The 22964-nt window shown below is 42.7% G+C and overlaps 1 protein-coding gene across 1 annotated transcript in view; it reads right to left on the bottom strand.

Annotated features, from left to right (window-relative positions):
- enah (ENAH actin regulator) overlaps positions 1-20012 on the bottom strand; it is a gene marked incomplete in the record, with an annotated part of 176162 nt that extends 156150 nt beyond the window's left edge. The window contains 1 exon segment of the mRNA XM_034138311.1: positions 19620-20012. Coding sequence (XP_033994202.1) covers positions 19620-19624 — 5 coding nt within the window.
- Positions 20013-22964: the final 2952 nt, after the last annotated feature.

Here is a 22964-nt window from a genome sequence, read left to right as displayed (position 1 = left end):
TGTCCTCGTTGGAGATGAGGCAGAGTCGTCAGAGAACTTCTGCAGGTGACAGGTAGCAGTGAAGAGGGTGAAGTCTGCAGTGTAGAGGGTGAAGAGAAACGGTGCCAGCACCATCCCCTGGGGGGCCCCCGTACTGCTGATGATAGTGTCTGATTGACGCTCCCGGGTCCTAACGTACGGTGGACGGTTGGTGAGGTAGTCCAGGATCCAGGAGGTGAGGTGGGGATCCACCCCCAAGAGCTGTAGCTTGTCTCCCAGGAGCGGGGGCTGGATGGTTTTGAAGGCACTGGATACACCAAACCATTGCCAAGCCAGATCGTCCATTATTTTAGTTCCACTTTACGACAGAGCTGTTATTAAAGAAATCTTTTAACAACGTGTTTTCATTTTAAATTAGCCTCAGGCTGACCTCATTAATACCTCAACTAGATGTATTCAATATGAACTCTTGAGTGACTTTCTCCACATAAACAGATCAAAACATCCCCCTCAACTCTATCATTCATCTGTGAACGTAAACCTGCAGCTCAGATTGAAAAAAAGTATTTCAGCAGTTGTCAAAGCTTGTTACCGTGACACTTCACAGCCCCTTTACCATGAAGAGACTCCAGATAAGCTGACATCAGCGCTATGTGCTGCCTGACACAAGGCAGGAAAACAAACGTAAATTATTTTAAATGCACTCTCATCCTCATGCTTCAGGAATGTCCTCGGGCCAGGTATTTTTTACCATAGAAGCCGGCATAAAACTCGCAGCCATGTGATCTTCTGCCCTGCACAGCCATGAAGGAGGTATTGTTCTCAGGAAGAAATTGGAAGCAATAAGAATGATAAAGGTAATAGGAGGGTCACACAGATATCAGTAACATTTGGTTAACTGCTGAATGATGAGCACCAATATTTCAGCTTTGAGTCAGCTATAAATGAAAATCCATGGACTTCTGAGGGCTTTAACTGCAAAATGTGTCTGCTACACAAGTCACTTGCAAACGTATGTCTCCAAGTCATCTGGTGAGTCCAGCAGTGTGTGCAGAATAGTCAATTGACCCAAAACTGTAACTGTGGATAAACCTGGGTCATGCCATGACCCGTATGAGTCATGGCATGGTTTTTCAGTGGCCAAGAGATATGCTTCAACACACAGAAGAGGTTTAAAAGCAACTAGTGAAAAAGGTTTTAAAAAGTATAAGGAAGAGAAGAAAAATGTATGATGAAGTACTTTCCATTCTGGAACAAGGACACATCATGAAACAAACAAAGCCATTGTTAACTGGAGTTTGGCCTGTAGAGAAGCTCCAGCAGCTGGATTCAATTAGGGGCTTTTTTAAAGGGGGTAGGTCCCATCCACACTACATGTTTCACTTCAAATACACACAAGGTAGATCAATGTAGGGGTGTAACGGTTCACAAACATTTCAGTTCGGTACGTACCTCGGTTTTTAGGTCACGGTTCGGTACGTTTTCGGTACAGCAGAAAAAATGATCACAAAACATAAAATATTTTTTGGGGGTTTTTAATTATTATTAAACTGTGAATAATTCACTCAAATAAATACAAAATATGATAAAATAAACATTAAGGTGCATCATTTCGATGAACTGAAATAATCTGTATTTGAACTTTACTGTACTAGTACTCACAAAACATAAAATATTAGTTTGGGGTTTTTAATTATTATTAAACTGTGAATATGCACTCAAATAAATACAAAATATAATAAAATAAACATTAAGGTGCAGCATTTCGATGAACTGAAATAATCTGTATTTGAACTGTACTGTACTAGTACTCACCTAAGCAGCCAGCTTGACATTAGGACTTGCTTGCTTGTCATTGTATTTTCATGTTTTCTTTAAGAAAAATTAACTTGTCCACATTGCTTGCCGAAAGGGCAGATCTGCTGGCACTAACAATGTCTCCTGCTGTGGAGAACACCCTCTCGCTTGGGACAGATGTAGCAGATACAGCCAGGTAGCGCTTTGCTAACATGGCAACATAAGGATATTTGGCGTTGGTAATAGCTTTGGCTGGGTCTGAACTTTTTGTGAGTGGTGGAGGCTTAAATGCTAGTGGGAGTTGGGTTTGCACTTCAGTCATTTTTCTTTTGGTACCGGTGATATTCACGTTCGGGTGATGCCTTTTCAAATGAGTGTGCAAGTTTGATGTATTGCCAGCCGCGTAACCAATTTTAGTTGAACAATGCCGACAAACAGCTTTGGTTCGGTCCACCTGTCTTTGTCCGTCATCCTTGTAGATAACTGCGAAACCAAAATGTTCCCAAACCGGAGACTTCAATGATGCTGGAGGATTTTCGAGCTCAACTTTATCTGCATTCGCCATTTCGACAGTTCCTCAAATTACTGACTAAATTTGAACGCATCCCTGTGACCAGCTCTCATAGTATGCCTCTCGTCCAATAAAATGACTTGGTCGCTCTATGACGCGTTGAACCCAATGTGAGTAAATTACACTGAATGCTGCGACGCAGCACCTGAGATTACTTGGTTGTTTTTTTTACGTGTAACGTTATATTCATTCGGTACACACGTGTACCGAACCGAAGGGCCTATACCGAATAATTTCGGTACGAATACGTATACCGTTACACCCCTAATACAATGTAAACAATATGCGCCGGTGAAGATGGCCGCGTTGTCCTTTGGCTCCTCTCCAACTTTGCCCTTTTTCATATTTTTTCAGTGTTTATTTACTTTTTGCCGTCTGCTTTTAACATGGTTCGCAACCTGCAAGCCGACCGCACCAACTCTGCTATACAATATAGCAGAGAGGAACTTCTTCACATCAGAAACCTTGTGGACAATAGCCCACCGACAGACAATGGAGATCCGCCATGGCTACCTGTTGCTGCCATACCTGAGAGACGCAAGAAGAAGATAAAGCGAGGGTGCCGGGCCGGGCTGATGGTCAGACTGAGGAAACGAGAGAATCGACCCCCTCTTCCGAGTATTCTTCTGGATAATGTTCAATCCATTGAAAATAAGCTAGATGAACTCAGAAGTCGGATTGCTTTTCAACGGGACATTAAGAACTGTAACGTGTTCATTCTCACCGAGACTTGGCTAAACCCCGCTATCCTGGACTCCGCCATTGTTCCTGAAGGGTTCACTATTTTCCGCCAGGACCGGACTGCTAACTCGGGGAAAAGTAAAGGAGGCGGTGTGTGTATCATGATTAACAAGAACTGGTGCACAGATGTGAGGATTATTTCTTCGGACTGTTCCGCTCATTTAGAGCACCTCATTATCACATGCCAGGCTTTTCACCTGCCGAGAGAATTTACATCTGTTGTGATAACAGCAGTGTATATTCCGCCACACGCTGACAACAACACAGCACTCGATCAGCTGTTTGGGATTATCGACAAGACCGAGACTTCACGGCCAGAGGCGGCGTTCATTGTGGCCGGGGATTTTAACAACACCAACATGAAGAAGGTCCTGCCGAAGTACTACCAACACATCAGCTGCCCGACGCGCGGGGGAAACATACTGGACCATGTTTATTCCCCTTTTTGACATGGATATAAGGCTCTCCCTTCGGCAAATCAGACCACATCTCACTGCTGATTCAGATTCAGCTCTGCAGGATTGCTTTGCATCTACGGAGCAAAATCTGCTTACCTCTCCACCATCTTTACCGACCCCTCCCGTAACCCCAGGACCCTCTTCTCCACCGTCAACAAGCTCCTCAAACCCCGTGCTGACACCCTCCCTTCCTCCACTTCCACTTTATGCAGTTCATTCCTCCAGTTTTTCTCTAACAAAATCACTGCCATTAATCTCTCCCTATCCACTGCATCTCACACACAAACATCTCCCCCAACATCCACCGCCACAATTTCTCCCTCCATCTCCCTGGACCTCCCCGCCTCTCCCAGTTCACTCTGGTTACCCCCCCTGAAATACTCAAACTGATCAGCTCCTCCAAACCCACAACCTGCTCGCTTGACCCTCTACCCATCACTCTACTGAAGTCCTGCCTCCCCGTCCTCTGCCCTTACCTTGTCAACCTTTTCAACTCCTCCCTGTCCCAAGGAACCGTTCCCTCTGCCTTCAAAACTGCTGCTGTCACTCCCATCCTCAAGAAACCCGGTCTGGATCCCTCCTCCCTCAGTAATTACCGCCCCATCTCCAACCTCCCCTTTCTCTCAAAAACAATAGAACGCATCATCTCCAAACAACTCCACCGCCATCTCCAAACAAATCACCTTTTTGAACCCCTTCAGTCTGGTTTTCGTCCCCACCACAGCACAGAAACGGCACTCATCAAAGTCCTCAATTACCTCCTCACCTCTGCTGACACCGGTTCCCTCAACATCCTCATCCTCCTCGACCTGAGTGCAGCCTTCGATACCGTGAGCCACAAAATCCTGCTCACCCGACTCCAGGATATCGGTATTGAAGGTACTGCACTCAGGTGGCTCCAGTTCTACCTCTCCGACAGATCCCACTTCATCTCCCTCAACAACCACTCCTCTGCCACAGCTTCAGTCACCCAAGGTGTTCCCCAAGGTTCAGTACTCGGCCCCCTCCTCTTCATCATCTACATCCTCCCCCTTGGTCAGATTCTCCGCCACTACAACCTGGACTTTCACTGTTACGCCGACGACACACAGATTTACCTCAGCACCAAATCCCCCCACAACCCCCCCCCCCCCCCCCCCCAACACAACTTCCTCAAACTCAACAGCAATAAAACTGAACTCCTACTCATCGGCTCCAAATCTCCCCGAAGCTCTGGAACTCCCTCCCCCAAGACCTCCGTGAGTCTGAGTCCCTCACCCTGTTCCAGTCCCGCCTCAAAACCCACCTCTTCAACTCTGTATATCCATAAGCCCCCCCCCCCCCCCCCCTCTCAACCAACTTCCTCCTGACTGCTTTTTCTGTTTTGTTTTGTTTTTTTTGTTTGTTTGTTTTTGCCTGTCCTTGTTTGTCTACCCTCCCTCATAATGTAAAGCGTCTTTGGGTTCAAGAAAAGCGCTATAGAAATATAATTTATTATTATTGTTATTCCTCCGCAGGCTGAGGAGGTTCAACATGGACCCCAGGATACTCTGCAACTTCTACAGGTGCACAAAGAGACTGGCTGCATCACGGCCTTTTACGGCAGCTGCACCGCCCTCAATCGTAAGGCTTTACAGAGGGGGGTGAAAACTGCACAGAACATCACCAGGACGGAGCTGCCATCCATGGAGGACCTTTACTCCCAGCGGTTCAGGAAGAAAGCCCTCAGGATTCTAAAAGACCCCCATCACCCCAGCCATAAACTGTTCTGTCTGCTGCCGTCTGGCAGGCGCTACCGCAGCATCCGGACTAAAACCACCAGACTCAGGGACAGTTTCATCCCACAGGCAATAAGACTGTTAAACACCTGAACTGTTGAAACAACATCCACAATATTCATCTGGCTGCTACTTAAAAATTATTTATCTATTTACCTAATATATCATATTTCAATGACTTGCATATAGACTCTTATTGCACTATTTCACTTTTTTAAACTATTTTTCTTCTTGTATTTACTATTTACTTGCACTATATTTTTCTGTTTATCTGTGTTTTGTGTTGCACTGTTGGAGAAGCCTGTGACACAAGATTTTCATCGACATAACTACACTGTAGCTATGTTCGTTTGACAAATAAAGAACCTTGAACCTTGAACCTTGAACCTTGAAACACACCCGCAAAAAACATAACCCTCTCGTCTTGTCAGCTGAGGTCCTCCGACACAGGGCTGCTCTCCATCCAGCGCTCCAAACTGAAATCCTTTGGCGACAGAGCCTTCAGTGCCGCAGCCCCAACCCTCTGGAATTCTCTCTCCTCTGCTATCAGGAATGCCGACTCTCTGGACACTTTCAAGGAAAAACTCAAACACCATCTGTTCACTCAGGCCTTCGGCCCCAGCTAAAATGCAGTACCCAGCAACCTGTTTTTCAACCTGTGTGTCTGTGTGATTATTATTACTTATGTATTCTATCTCCCATTGTAAAGCGTCCTTGGGTTTCTTGAAAGGCGCTATAAAAATATAAATTATTATTATTATTATCACCATATTTCTAAACAATTTTAGGTAAAGCTAGCATACATACTTTATGCACAACAGTTAACTGTATAACGTTAGCGAGCAACTTATCCGAGGCCAGCGCTGCTAGCAACTTAACTTACTTAACAGCTCCACACTTAAAGCCGCAGTAGCTACATTGTTGTTTTTTCAATCTGCCTACATTAACACTGACAATAGCTAAGCAGGCACAGCGGCACAGAAGGTATTATCAACTCAGATAACTGGCAAGCCTAGCTAAAGCTGATAGCAAACGTACATTTGAACACTTGAAAACTAGGGCTGTCAAGTTAACGCGTTAATAACGCGTTAACGCAAAAAAAAATTAACGCCACTAATTATTTTAACGCGATTAACGCATGTGTATTTTTTGTCCTCGGCCGCCGTAGTTTCAGAGCGCATCGAGTGAATACCATCGACAAGCTGATGCTGACAGCCTCGCTCCTGCCGCCCGCTTGTGGCAGACCACACTTCCACGCTCACCGGCAGGCCCGGACTGGCCATCGGGAGGACCGGGAGGGAGTGTGTATGTGTGGCGCGACTCGCGCGAGCGAGGCACACCTTACGTGTTGTTGTTGTTAGCATCTGGTGCTAGCTAGCTGCGCTAACGGATATAAGGAGCTGTTTCAATGACATTTCGCCGACAACTGCGCCGAGCACTTGACTTTATGCAGGTAGCCAGACAGTGGGACATTGTACGAAAAGTCAGCACACTCAGCACGGATAGTACGCGCAACATGATTGCAGCGTCCAGGCAGCTCCCATTCGAGTATATTATGCCTTGAGCTGCACATAGCTCCAACGATTCATCAGTGTACACACACACACACACACACACAGTATTATTGTATGAGAGAGGTTCCAGGTTGAATTGAGGCGAATATTTGTAATGTTCAGAGGTTGTTGTGTTTAATATTCATGAGAATATTTGTCATTGTTCAAATGATAATAAACAAAGATATCCCTCTAAGGTACATTTAGAACAGATAAAAAATGTGCGATTAATTTGCGATTAATCGCGATTAACTATGGACAATCATGCGATTAATCGCGATTAAATATTTTAATCGACTGACAGCCCTATTGAAAACGTTTCAGTGTGTTGTGAACCAAAAACCATATCCATATATTTCACCACAATTTAAGGGCAAGTTGCTGGGCACAGCAACTGGACTTTCACAACAGCTCCACAATCGCCATTAGTAGCTACATTAGTAATAAATCCACAAGTAATAAAGCTACGTTACAGGTTGTGACGCTGTATCGCCAGATTGGTCGAACAAAGTGGGAACTAGTGTTAATTTCGTCAGCTATTTTTTTATTTAGTTTTAGTCTTAGTCCTGTGTTAAATTTCCTTTTTAGTTTTAGTCATATTTAGTCACCTTCATCCTGTTTTTATTTAGTCAAGTTTTAGTCGACTAAAAGTCTGAGCATTTTAGTCTTATTTTAGTCAACGAAAACAGTAACTATTTTAGTCAAGATTTAGTAGACTAAAAGTCTGAGCATTTTAGTCTTATTTTAGTCAAAGAAAACTAATTATTTTAGTCTACTTTTTGTCTACAACTCGTCACTCACTCGCGCTGACGGGGGGGGGGGTTATTCGGTTAACGCGACCACAGCTCCCAAGCCCTGTTGTTGCCATTTTATTTTCTGTTAAATAAGGTTAGTTAGACCATGAGTTAGACCCAAGTCTTCCTGACAGTTCCCAGTGTGCCGCTGGCCCGTTGTAATTCAAATGTACCACCGCGCGCAGCACAGACACACAGCTGCTGTCCAGCCGCAGCACCGGAAATGGAACTGCTGGGAGAAAAACTGACTATCAGAGATGTAACGTTGTCTTTGATAATATTTTGTCTCCTCATTTTTCGTCAACGAAATTAAAGAGAGATTTTGGCATAGTTTTTATTTAGTAAACTACATTTTCGTCTCGTCACTTTTCGTCAACGATATTGCAAGTTGATTTCGTTACAGTTATTGTTTACTGCCGTCGGTGCCATCTCGTCATCGTCTCGTTTTAGTCATGGAAAAAAAGGTCGTTGACGAACATATTTCGTCATAGTTTTAGTCAACGAAATTAACACTAGTGGGAACTACCCCATCTTTCATCAGTAACTGTTGTCAATATCTGACTGGAACTGTGTGTTGTTTAGAAAGCAGTCCTGAGGAATACTGTTAAAAATGTTACAGCCACTTGTCTTTAACTCATTTTTCTTTGGTGTCCATACAAAGGTCCCAACAAAGTGTCAGTTCCCATCAGAGAAAATGGCTAAGCAGGCAGAAACAAAAAAAATGTATAAGAACTAGGCCTGTCGCGATAAGCAATTCATTGACTTATCGTATGATAAATAAAAATGAACTCGATAACTTTTCTGAGCTCGATAAATTGCCGTTTACATAAGGATGTGACCAGCATTTTAGCCAGGTGCGCTGTGGCTGCCGGCCTGGCGCACTGTGAGGGGCGGGGCTCACACACAGCCAGGTCAGGACACTCCGCGTGCAACAGCGTAGCAGCCAAATTAATAATATAGAGACAAGCAGGAGACAACGTGTGACTTACTCACGGGGAATTTGAAGTTAAATGGAATTGGTTGCAAAACCTAATTCCACATCTCCGGTGTGGGAATATTTTGGATTAAAGCCAAATCAACCTACGGACTTGAATGAGCCAGCATGCCGCATTTGTTTTAAAAAGGTAGCAACAAAAGCTAGCAATACGACCAACCTTAAACTGCACCTGAAACACACAACCACCCCATTTCGTTTTCCCAGCTAGGAGCAAACACGGCAGCTGAAGATGGAGAGCCCCCACCTTCCCGACAGTTTACAATCAAAGATGCATTTGCCCGACAATGCAAACATGGTGGTGTTCCTTGCTCGAAATCTTTGAAATACAGATTTGGATATGGCCTGTTGAGGCATCTGGGTCTTTGTATGGACAGTGGACTGTGTGTATGTGTATGTGTATGTGTGTGTATATATATATATATATATATATATATATATATATATATCGGTGCCGACAATATTATCGTAGGGGGCCGTTGCTTCTCTGTAGCGACTCCCACACTGTGGAACGATCTGCCCCTGCACATCAGACAGGCCGCCACACTGCCTGCTTTTAAATCGCTTCTTAAAACCCACCTCTTCTCCTTAGCGTATTAACATCTTTTAGAGCGTTGCTTTTATTGCTTTTAAATTGTCTATTGTTTTTACTTGTACTTGTTTTATGGTGTGGGAGCTGAGCTGTGTTACTTTTTATATGTTTTGTTTTGTATATTTGCCTGTACAGCACTTTGGTCTGGAGGTTTAAAGCGCTCTATAAATAAAGCTGTATTGTATTGTTTATCGCAATAATTTCAGGGAAAATGTATCGTCCAACAAAATTAATTATCGTGACAGGCCTAATAAGAACTCAGCCTCCGCTCATATCTGGCTCTGCCGTAGCTGTGTTAAGAGCATTAGACAATAGAAGCGTCTAACATAGTGATGTCATTATGTCACAGTAGAAAACAAAGTGTGAATACCTTGAGTGCAGCATTCTGTGTTTTATGGAGACATTGCTGCGCTCACACGTCCCATACCACAGCGCAGCTCACGATTGTGCAGGCGGACATATACATTATACAGAGTGGTTAAAGAAAGGGAGGGATTTAACTGTATGTCAGTAAACAGGGTTGTAATCCCAGACAGGTGAATCTGAAGGAACGTTTCTGTAGCCAGGACATTTAAATGCTAGCTGTGGGGATCATCCATGTGACTTGCCGAGGGAGTTTTCATATGCCATTGTTGTTGCTGTGTACATTTCTTCATCAGCTGATGCGGAGGTGGTGGGTGGGTAGATTCATTTGACTGTGGCAAAACTTCAAACTCTACATCCCAATGCTTTGTTGCCATTGCTGGTGTTTTAATCATGTCACTCTGGACACATGAAAACATTACCTTCATTCATTCAGTATGTAAATTGCCCCACTCAAGACAATACAACTCTAGACCTCCCACATGCAAATATTAAGGATGCACACAGGAACATTGTCCACCCCCCAGATCTGATCACAACCTCATCCTGCTGACACCAAAGTATGTCCCTCTGGTTCAAGGGCAGCCTGAATCCACAAGAACTGTGAGTATGTAGACTCAGAAGGACTGCTTTAAGACCACTGACTGGGGTGGGATTTAGGTGCCACATGGTGAGGACAGACTGCATCACTGAGTACATCAAATGTGTAGAAACACCACCTTGCGGGCATGGACTGTACGTTGGGCTTGGTGATATGGCCTCAAAATAATATCACAATAATATTAGGTGTGATGGAGACACGAGGAGAGCAGGAACTTTGATGGCAAACACTGATGGTTTATTTGGAGCTTCGGCCGGAAAATTCACAAGACATGTCGCGTGCCACGAGTTGACACAGCGGTTGTCAAACCAATTCTGAAGATCTCTACCCCAGACCCATGTATTTAGCTAGTTCTGAGTGTAATAATCAACATTCCTCATCAGCGAGACGAAACAAATATGGGCCCTGAATCTAACTAGAGCTGTCGTCCATAGAAAAGAATGTGCGCCAGGGCCTCAAAAATGCGCCCAAACTGCCCCTCTTAAGAGAGATAGCAGCAATACCCAAGGCCGTAGACCTATGCCATTGGAAAAGAGACAGTGAAAGGAGAAAACGATGAACTGTGTCAAAGGTTGAATACCTAAGCAAATTATTCCCTAACATTAGTATATATCGCAATACACACAATGTATATGGCAATTTTGAAATCCCATCCCAACAGTATGAGGAGTTTTATATTAAAACATTTAGGGCTATTCATGAGGCCCAGGCCTAACCCTACCACTTCTGTTTATCTATATCAAATATAAGAATTATAGAATAGTTACACTAAACTGGAAATAATTTCAATTACAATTCCCTTGCAATCCACAAAAAGAAAAGTGAAAATAAACTACATGTGTTCTCACTGAATACACATAATTACATGACATATTATCCACCATCTCCTGGATAAACAGCTCTGACAGACAGCCTGCAGATTTTTAGACTGGGCAGTGTTCTGTCTGATATGGAGGTTGGTTCACCTGTTCACCTTATACACCAGCGACGTGCAGTCAGGGGATGCAGGGGAGGCAGAGCCTCACCTGTCATACTCCAATGTAACGGAAAAACATTTGTAATGAAAATGGGATCTTACTAAGAAAGAACAATCCAATATTTAGATTTTGGGTATCCTTTTGTTGAACGGTCTGTTTAAAATGAATCGAAGCATCAGACTAAAAAAGCTTTTGAAAATAACCGAATATTTTGATTAAGGTCAAAATATAATATTTGTAAATCTGACTCAGTGAGTCAGTGCCTCACCAGCCATGAACCTCACCGCACGTCACTGTTATACACCACAGACTTTCAGTACAACTCAGAGTCATGCCATATGCAGAAGTTTTCTAAAGATCGTCACGTGTTCTGTGGTAAATTATCCACTTTCACATTATCGTCCCAAAAGATTATTACATATTTTAAAAATACTTTGAACTGAGTCCTGGACAAACTTCTAACCCAGATGAAGAGCCTAGTTTGAATGGTGGTCAAAAGAAAGAAAAAACGGTGAACCAGAGGTAATACAGCGAGTTATCTTTTTTTGATTTACTTTCAACAGGATCCGACTCACCGACTCCATTATGCTTGGTGTCTGGGGAAGAGCTATCCAACAGTGCCATCGTCCCAAAAGCTTAAACATCATCTCCAAATGAAACATCTACATTTAAAGGGCTCCTATCATGCAAAATGCACTTTTGTATGTATTTTATACATAAATATGTGTCAGGGAACTCACAAAATGTCAGAAAACGAAACCCTTTCTTTTCCTCCGTACCCACATCTCAAAAAACGGGGGTACAACGGAGCTGATCCAGATTTGTGTCCGATTTGATCGGGAATGTGGGTTGGCTTTACGCCCACGGCCCTATCAGAAACGTCGCTATCAGAAACAATGCGCTACGTGTTTTGGAAGTAATATGGTCTATGTTTACATTAGCAAGCATCGCTAACACTCAGAGCTGACGCTGTACTGGAGTATGTGTAAAAAAGCAGGAAATAAAAAAAGGAACTGACCTTGTGGTAAACCCGCAAAAGAAAAAGCATTTGAGCTCCATACTGTTTCAGAAATATTCCTTGATGTGGTTTCAGACATGAATCATGAAGCATTTACAGTAATCACGGCAGCATTTAGCTGAGTATCTGCCAGTAGAAATCTCTCTCGTCTCTCTGGAGCTCACAGTGTGCCAACGTGCTCCAAAGGGGGCGGGGGCAGCAGCTACTGACCCAGAATCAGCACTTCTCTAACAGGGCTGAAATAGAGGGATATGATGATCTGTTTGGTATTTTGAGCAAAACACATCATAAACATGTTTTATATGTATTTTTATATATCTGAGACCCATAATATATTCCTAAAAATAGCATAATAGGAGACCTTTAAGTTGCAGACTGAGAGGGGAACGAGCTAAGCAAACGTTTGGTTCTTACCAAGTCCACTGTTGTCAAAGTGCACACGTCCATAGAGAGCCCAAGTCCCTCCCTTTCCGGTGGAACTCCATGGGACCTTATTTCGGAAAAATTATGTATTGAAGTCAATGGCGAGAGAAAAGTTATCTTTCGATCCCGTCTGAATTGTGCCATGAATTACACATATGATGTTTGTCAATCTTAAAAAATCATTTCCAAGTAAAAAAAGTCACAGTTTGTCGTAAAACTGTGAAGTTACACTTATTTGTGTGTGAAACCGCTCAATGAACTACATCTCTGGTCTCGCACAATACACGTCACCAACACCAGAATGAGGTGAAAAGTATTAAATAAGGTGGAAATCATTACAGTCTGGGCATGTTGAGAGCTGCTATTACACAAAAGGGGAGTTAGTCGGTTCCGTAAGAGCCAGCATGCGGGACCGGCTGTACAAGGTTTCTGTGAGTGTTAAATTAGTGTAATGTGTAACGTTAATGTCAGCTAGCTAACATTAGCTAACAAGGTACACTCCTGTGTTTTGTTTTAGCAACTAGTTTTCTGCGTACCTTGTCCTTGCCAACACTAATGTTATCCACAGCATACACAGCGATCACGCAGTTCTTAACGAGAAAACAAGTTGCTTAACCTGTTAAGCCCCGAGCCTGTTTTTCAGGTTTCAGGCTCGAAAATGACATGCCCAAAACAAATGACTACAACTTCACTTCTAAAAGGGTTATATGAGTAATTTGTTTTATCAAAGCAAGGTTACATCTGTGAGTTGGATGTAGAAGTGTCAGAATCAATATAGATTTTTCTCAGTCAGAGTAAATTCAGATGGAACATAGTAAAAAAAGGTAAATTCTTACCTCCGCCTAAAGAAAAAACATTACTTATAGTGAAAACCACCCTTGAATGATGGGATGGTAGACTAAAAGCTTTAGGAATCCAAACTATAACATATAATAAGTACCCTGTATTAAGATTGAGGCAAAACAAGTTACATTTGATCTTTTTAGAGAGGTTTAGCAAAAATAAGTTCCAGGCGGAATAAGCTTTCGGCACATTTGGGTATATCTGGTTCCATCAGTGCCATTTGACCTTTTTCAGGTACCAGACTATAAAAATGATGTATTACATTGAATTATCACCATAGGTATTCATTCCATTCAAAAAAAAAAAATTAAAATAAAAAAAATGTATTAAAAATTTAAAGATTTAAAAAAAGACCCGCTGACGGGGGCTTTGGGGCTTAACAGGTTAAACAAAACACGGGAGTATACCTTGTTAGCTAATGTTAGATAGCTGACATTAACGTTACCATTACACTCGTTTAACACTCACCTCGGCTCTTACGGAACCGACTAACTCCCCTTTTGTTTATATACAGCTCTCAACATGCCCAGACTTGTAGTGATTTTCTCCTCGTTTAATACTTTTCGCCTCATTCTGAAAGAAAGAGGTGAAATGTACTAACGTGACGGCCGTCTTGGTGTTGGTGACGTGTATTGTGCGAGACCAGAGATGTAGTACATTGAGCGGTTTCACAGTTTTTCGACAATATATATATTTTTTTACTTGTAAAATTATCTTTTAAATTGACAAACATCATATGTGTAATTCATGGCACAATTCAATTCGAAAGATAACTTTTCTCTCGCCATTGACTTCAACACATAATTTTTTCGAAATAAGGTCCCATGGAGTTCCACCGGAAAGGGAGGGACTTCGGCTCTCTATAAGCACTACGGCTGTGCGTAAAGAGGAAAAGTAACTTTTTTCCAAGTTCAGAATCAGAATACCTTTATTCGTCCCACAGAGGGGAAATTTACAAAAAAGTTGGAAAGAGGCTGTGATGTGCACTGCTGACAAAACTCTCCCTCATCATAAAAGCAGCATATAGTAAACAGTATACTATACATATATGTATATTCAGTGGAGGAAATAAGTATTTGCTCCCCTGCAGATTTTGAAAGTTTACCCACTTACTATTTTAACAGTGAGAGTAAGAATATCAAAAAGAAAATCCAGAAATTGACATTATATAAAAGATAAAATTATATTTTAATTTAACTGTGGTTAATAAGTATTTGATCCCCTTGCAACCAACAAGAATTCTGTCTCTCACAGACGGTTACATAAGTCCTCTTCCTTTAAGAAAGTACTCCTAATATCAACGTGTTACCTGTATAAGAGACACCTGTCCACAGAATCAATCAATCAGATTCCAACCTCTCCACCATGGGCAAGACTAAAGAGCTGGGATTGGCTACAAGATAGAGATGGCAAATCTGGATCCTTTTACGGACTCAGGGTCTTCTGAGTCAGTCATTGAAGAGATCCGGATCATACGAGTCATTTGAGTCATATGAGTCAGCATCACCAAGACCGTAGAAATCCTATCGGTGAAACCGAAAACTGACGTTATATTAACCTCCGCTACACAGTGTCTTTTGCTTTAATAAAAAATGTTGATCACAAAAAAAAGGGTTATTTTGCGATTTGGCAAATCTGAGTCTGCTGTTGACTCGTGCATGACGACGAGTCTGCTGGATCTCTGGATCTGCTGCTATATGGTTACGGCTCTGAGTCCGCACGAGTCTGCTCTGTTTTGCACAGTGAGTCAGGATTTGCGAATCCGAGTCTGCTGTTGACTCGTGCATGACGACGAGTCTGCTGGATCTCTGGATCTGCTGCTATATGGTTACGGCTCTGAGTCCGCACGAGTCTGCTGTGTTTTACACAGTGAGTCAGGATTTGCGAATCTGAGTCTGTGAAGTTCCGCTGACTCGTAGGCTACTGGTCTCTCGATCATTGACCTGGATTCACGGATCCCGCGATTTTGATTAAGTCCATTATGTTTCCGGCTCTAAATGAAGTTTCAGTGTAGACTTCTAACAAAATTGTCATGTTGTGCAACAGTCTCCTGCGTGTAATAGCTGCATTTCCAATAAGGATCTTACTTGGCAAAACGTTTATTTTGAACATAGCACACAAAAAGAAACAAACAATGACAAATGATAGAAAATTGCAAAACAGTTAGAATATATAAAATGTCTTAATTATACAATTATTATTATTAAACATATAATTATATCTAATCATATGCCCCCCATATTTTCTCATGGACTGCGTAATCATTGCAATACTGGTGTTTGTATGTGTTAAATGTGTGTAAAGTGGTGTCTTTTGCTTTAATAAAACATATTGATCACAAAAAAAAGGGTCATTTTGCGATTTAGCGAATCTGAGTCTGCTGTTGAATCGTGCATGATGACGAGTCTGCTGGATCTCTGGATCTGCTGCTATATGGTTACAGCTCTGAGTCTGCACGAGTCTGCTATGTTTTGCACAGTGAGTCAGGATTTGCGAATCTCTGAGTCTGCTGTTGACTCGTGCATAATATAGCCGCGGGAGCCGGGTGCTGGAGGAGGGGCTATGCTCGTGCACATGGCGAGTATGGATCTCTGGATCTGCTATGCTATTACGGTTAGGAGCCGTCGGCTCCTCTGAGTCCCCACGAGTCTGCAGGAAGTTTCACTGATCCGCGTCTCCTCCCCTGAGCCAAACGATCACTTCTGGCAGCTATCCTACTTGCTAAAGGGTAGGCAGATGGACTGGGGTACGTTGTAATGTGATTTTACATGTTATAAAGAGAGTAGCGAGTGACGCAATTTATAGTTTTAATTTGTACGTCACACCAAGTGTGGGACTCAAAGGACTCGGGTTAATGGAGAGGGGAGACTCGTCACGACCAGCTCATTTCTAGGATCCGGGTTAATGATCCGGATGAATCAGGACTCGCCCATCTCTACTACAAGACCACCAGAAAGGAGCTTGGAGAGAAGGAGACAACTGTTAAAGACAAAATGAGCATCAATCGCCCTCGGTCTGGGGCTCCACACAAGATCTCGCCCCTTGGGGTATTGATGATCATGAGAAAGGTGAAGTATCAGCCAAGAACTACACGGGAGGAACTTGTTAATGATCTCAAGGCAGCTGGGACCACAGTCACCAATAAAAGTATTGGTAACACACTACACCATAATGGATCAAACCCTGCAGCGCCTGAAGGCCCCCTGCTCAAGAAGAACATTAAAGGCCCGTCTGAAGTTTGACAATGAACATCTGATCAAGATTTTATTCGGTTCTTCTCCGTTCAATAACCCTGAACAATCCCAACAACTCAAACTCATTGCATTTACATTTTCTTTTAAACTGCAACTACTCTGCACACTTTTTAATGTATATTATAGGATCTCTGATCGAGGTTATTAAGTTAAATCTGAAATGTCTTTTTTTACATGCTTCTGTAATAAAAAGGTTTCCCAATTTGGATTTAATAAAGTGTATCTGTCCAGCACAATCAAGTTCAAGCAACACGTTTTGCCTCATTAACAACCTCAGCAGATGTTTGCAAACAATTCCTCAGGAGAGGACCAGTCAACACAAACTAACAAAAAGTGGTTTCATGCACATTGTCCCTGACCATGACACTGGGTGGTAACTAGGGCTGTGCAATTAATCGTTTTTTAATCGCAATTACGATTTTGGCCTGCCACAATTACAAAAACAACATAATCGAAAAAAACAATTATTTTGCTTTGCTAGGTTGTGACAGTGCACTGCAACATATTTGATCTAATTTATTTTATAGTCTAATTTATTTATCATATTTATATATGTTTAGTAGCTTGTTGAAGTGCGCTCCAAAATATTTGTTGATCTTTTTTATTGGTATTTATTATTTTTATATTATTTATTTAAATGTAAATATAAATGTATCATTTATTTTATTTATTGGTTTTTCAGTTGAATTATACGTTCAGGGTAATCAACAGTTAAACAGATACTGTTCAAATTATTATTTTAATTTGTTTTAAAGTTCAATAAATTGACTTTTTCAAAGTCAATGAATAATCGTATTTAATAATCGTGATATCAATTATTGACCAAAATAATCGTGATTATGATTTTTGCCATAATCGCACAGCCCTAGTGGTAACACTGTGGGCCTTTCTCATTTCACTCATTGCCCCTCCTCGACTCCTATCTTCGTGTCTTAAGGCCCGGACACACCAAGCTGACACCAAAGAACTGACACAGACGGACCCCCGACTGTTGTGTCGCCTCGCGTCTCTGCGTCTTGGCCATGTGTCGCACTGGAACACACCGCAAAGACTTCAGCCGACGGCCAAGAAGCACGTACGAACTGCGCATGCGTGAGTGGCAATAACTCTCCTTACCAGCAGGCGGCGGTAGTGTGTAATCGTCATTCAAAAGAGGCAACAACCGGAAGACAGACTGCGTGATAACCGAGAGAAGAAGAACAGACCGCGTGATATAAACAAACAACAAATAGCGTGTGCGTTCCATTTTCACTCTACAACGAGAAGCTCATGAGGAAATGAAATTACGGGCCAAAAGTTTTATTTACAAGTATTAAAAGTAAGCATAGTACACCAAACCAACTGAGAACTGTCTGTCCGCCGCATCTACACACACACGCACCTACACAATGTACAACACGCACCTACAGCTCCTAAAGCATAATATCAGGCTACAGCCAATGTGTATTTTATTATGTGAAGCAGTGGCGATCCGTGACTTTTATACCTAGGCCCTCTGACTCTTTTAAACATCACTGTTGCCGGAAATGCATCCGCGGAGGAGCTGTGGAGGACCGTGGAGGACCCATCACGGCCCGTCCACACAGCGGCGTTGTCGCTTGCTGGCGGGCTTGTCTGAAGCTAGACCAACAACCAATCACCTGAATCTCCCGCCCCGGACACACAAGCAGCGGTTTGATTGGCTAGAGCTTGTAATGGCATATGATTCGATTGGCTGACGCTTCCGTCGAAGCTTCAAAAGTTGAACATTGCTCAACTTTTACGCTTCGCTCCCACAATGCAGTTCGGCGAAGCGTGACGTCACCCCATTCAAAGTGAATGGGCTGAAGCGTTGAAGCTTTAACGCACGCCGCTGTGTGGACGGGCCGCCAGTGTATCCTCGATTATAGCTCCTCCAGAGAGCCTCCTCGGCGCTCGATCCTCGGTCCTCGATGTGCATTTAAATGTTAGAGGAATGAGATGTCCTTCAACATGGCGCGCCAAAATTTATTTCCGGGTCACTACCGGAGGACCGAGGATTCGAGGAGGGGAAATTAGAGAAATAAGAAAGGCCCTGTGGCTCCGAGCTATGTCCCACAATAACGTTACAGGGGATTTAGAAACAAACACCAAAAGTATTATGGACTATGGATTATAGTGTGTGTGTGTGTGTGTGTGTGTGTGTGTGTGTGTGTGTGTGTGTGTGTGTGTGTGTGTGTGTGTGTGTGTGTGTGTGTATCCCAATGTGTCATCAGATAAATGCTAACCCATCACCAGTGCTGAGATAATCCCTGTTATGCAGTGTGGGAGCAGCAGCGCCATTCCAACCCCATACACGTCCACAGTGTAGCACAGTGTGGTGTAGCACAGTGTAGCACAGTGTAGCACCGTGTAGCACAGTGTAGTGTAGCGCAGTGTAGCACAGTGTAGTGTAGCACAGTGTGGTGTCGCACAGTGTCGCACAGTGTCGCGTTCAACGAGTGTGCGATACAGCTGACATTGATATGGAGCTTGAAATAGGGCTAACATGCAAGTAGAGACAGTGCATGTGCATAGTGTCTGTCAGTCAGTCTCTCTCTCTCTCTCTCTCTCTCTCTCTCTCTCTCTCTCTCTCTCTCTCTCTCTCTCTCTCTCTCTCTCTCTCTGTCTGTCTGTCTGTCTTTCTCTCTCTCTCTCTCTCTCCGTTTGTCTCTCTCTCTGTGTGTCAGTGTCTTTCTGTCTTTGTCTGTCTCTCTGTCTGTCTGTCATCACAGCAACATGTTCAGCTGAGATTTCCTCGCGCTCCTGACTGTGATCGAATCTTCTATAATACTATACATAAATAAATAAATATTAAAAAAATTAATTAAAAAATTAAAAAATATATATATTTTCCCAATGAATATACATATTATTTCCCATTTTAAACCATTGGCAGCTTCTCACCTCATGAGGAAAGTGTTGTCCGGCCAAATGTTGTCACACCGTGTGTTCTCTCGGGTGACTTCCACTAAAGTTCCCCCCCTCCGTAGGCGACAGATGAACGGGGCTACTCCGGCGGCACTACGGCTCCCAGTTTGCAGGCAATCCGGTGAAAGTACAAAACAAGAACAAACAAAAAAAAAGTGAGATGATAAAAGAAACCCTCGAATCCTACATAATCCAGAGCATTGCGTCCCCGCTGGAGGAAAAGAGTCCGTGGGCAGAGAGCGGAGAATCGCAGCGTTTCTCGGCTCTCTCTGGAACACTCGTGTCGGTGTGATGCGGCGCTGTGCCGCGCTGTGCCGCGCCGAGCCGCGCTGCTGCCGCTCCCGCCTGCTGCCTGCAACACGTCCTGCGTTTATGGCCACGCCAAATGCTCCTGCTCTGAAGTTCCATGGCCACACTACTGACCGAACAATGTCTACTGTATCACTGCTACATCCTTTATTAAAGGACACATGGCACGTTCCTTCCCAAATCAAGTCTATGATTGCATATTCATATTGATAACGGAGTGAACAACTTAGGCTACCATCACTGAATGGGGAACTATTTTTGACAGCACCACGATAAACTTGATTCCCTGTGAAACCCTTTTTTACATTTCATTGTAGGCTTCTGGTTATAACACACTGCCCATGTATTTGATAGATAGTCTTAGGATAATAATAATAACAATAATAATAATAATACTGCCTCTGCTGTCCGTCCTCTAAAATTAACATCTACATGTTTGGCTTACATAAGAAACTCTTTAGTTGCGTCTTTCATAAGCGCTGAACTTTTTAGTCTTTCATTTCCCACAGTACCTGAAGGCACCAATTGACGCAATTTGTGGGACGTAGCACGTACAGGTTGCCCCTGACAACCGAGTCTTATCCCCTGCTGTAGGGGTATGTGTCTTTGATGTTGAACTGGGACCAAAGTAAACTGAAAATATTACAAAATATGCATATTGCATGACTACAGTAAACCAGAATTCATTTCAAATGGTGCCACACACACGCCAGTTCAGTCACATAATATGAAGTGTCATGAAGCTTCCAGTAGTTTGCTGTTAACCTGGATTAAAGACCTATACTTCAATCCGGTTTTTTATTGTTGCGTGATAGAGAATATGCAGTTGTTCTAGTGTTTGTTGATTTGTATCAATTAGGTTTTAATTGGTAGCTACTGTACAATCGCCCTCCTTCAGAATTGAAGCTGCATCATCCTGATGATATCACCACAGTAAGCATATGTTCCTGTGTGTGTGTGTGTGTGTGTGTGTGTGTGTGTGTGTGTGTGTGTGTGTGTGTGTGTGTGTGTGTGTGTGTGTGTGTGTGCGTGCGTGCGTGCGTGCGTGCGTGCGTGCGTGCGTGCGTGCGTGCGTGCGTGCGTGCGTGTGTGTAACTTTATCCATAGCAACCAGAAGGGTCACACCTAAGGCCAAAACTAGAAGCACTATTTCCTTATTTAGCTTGTGTGGTTTCTATTCTCCATCCTTTGGTTATATTATTTGATTTGAGTACATTGAAGAATCATCATGAGAATGTTGAGCAGGAGAACGAGTGAATAGCACATATAGGCCCGTTAAAAAAAATCTGTTTTAAAGACAGACACGATTCAACATAACTAAGCTGCTGTATGTATACGCTATATTTTGTAAAGAAAAAGATCAGCAAACATTGAAGTTGTTGTGTGATGTTTTACACAAGGATCAAACTGTAAAGGCAACATTTTTATTATCAGCTCTTCAGCCTTTTCTGCTCCAACACACAAGTGGTGTAGGTTGTCAATAGGACTTCATGATAAGAATCTATTTTCAGTACATTTGAACTGATGAATTGAATCATATAGGATCAACTATGACACTGACCTCTTTTATTTACATATTTTAAAATTCTGAAATATGAAATAGATGTGAGGTAAAACCCAGCTGTATGATTGAGGCGTCAGCACACCATCCACTCCTCAGCAGCTCGGCTATTGTGATCCAATACCCTGAGACAATACATATCAGGATCTGAGGCTTCAGACCTCTGTTCATAAATATCCTAAGCCTTCCATAAAAAATACCCTTGAAATGCAGCACTACTAAGCAAGTGTTAACACCTGAGTATTGTACTTAATGAAAGGGAAAATAAAAAATGTTAATTTAATTCAAGTTAAATCGTCAAACAAGTAAACAGCAGCACAAACACAGCTAAATATAATCTCTGCATTTTACCCATCCAAGTATCAGGGAACCAATATACAGAGCACTGGTTCACCTTGGCACTGCCCTGGAGGTGTAGTGGCACTCTGGGCACCAGTCCACAGCCTTGGTTCCTATGGACTGAGACAACTTCACTTCAAGTTCTTGTACTATTTTCAGCACTTTAAATACTTTGTGTTGGGAAGGCCAGCGTCTTCAGTCAGTTTAAGGTGCACCCACTAGAGGGCGACATGCACAATCTTTACAAGATATGCTGCAAGCAGTCCTCAGGGAGTACAGGTTCAGTATCTGTGGGCTCCTCCTCATGTGGGCTGGAGGTGGAATGAGAGAGCAGATGAGCTGGCAAAGAGGGCTTTAAAGAAGGGAAATGCAAGTATTAGTAAGTTAGAGGTTAAGTGTGAAATCTGGGAGAGTGTGAATCAAATGTAGCAAAATAGGCTGGACACAGAAGGGGAAGGGAGGCATCTAGATGTTGTACTTGAGTAAAAGTAAAAGTACCAGAGTGTAGGAGGAGGAGGACTCTGTTACAAGTGATAGCTCCGCATTTCAAATGTTACTCAATTAAAAGTAAAAAAATATTATCATCAAAATATACTTAAAGTACCAAAAGTAAAAGTAGTCATTGTGCAGATTGGTCCATCTCAGAATAATATATATGAAGAAGAAGATGGACCTTTATTGATCCCCCAAGGGGGAAATTCAATTTCCACTCTGTTATACACGCACATGCTTTTTTAAATACAGATACATACAAGTACACACAGTTATGATTACAACATGCACATACATATACAAATACACACAGTTATATGCACACATGCACATGCATTGAGAGGTCAGAGCAGAGGCAGCCAGTCTAGCCGGCGCCAGTGAGCAGTTGGGGGTTAGGTGCCTTGCTCAAGGGCACTTCGGCAGTGGCCCAGGAGGTGAACTGGCCCCTCTCCAGTACCAGTCCACACTCCGTATTTTTTGGTCCGATCGGGACGTGAACCGGCGACCCTTCGGTCCAAAGTCCAACCCTCTTTTTTTTTTTTAACCTTTAATTATAACATTTGGCAAATTGACATTTTATTACATTTATTTACAAGAAAAGTGTTATTTTTGTCCAATTT

Source organism: Trematomus bernacchii, unplaced genomic scaffold, assembly GCF_902827165.1.
Source record: "Trematomus bernacchii unplaced genomic scaffold, fTreBer1.1, whole genome shotgun sequence".
NCBI classification, from domain to species: Eukaryota; Metazoa; Chordata; class Actinopteri; order Perciformes; family Nototheniidae; genus Trematomus; species Trematomus bernacchii.
Note: the sequence above shows the minus strand (reverse complement) of the source record. Positions and strands in the feature narration are given on the sequence as shown.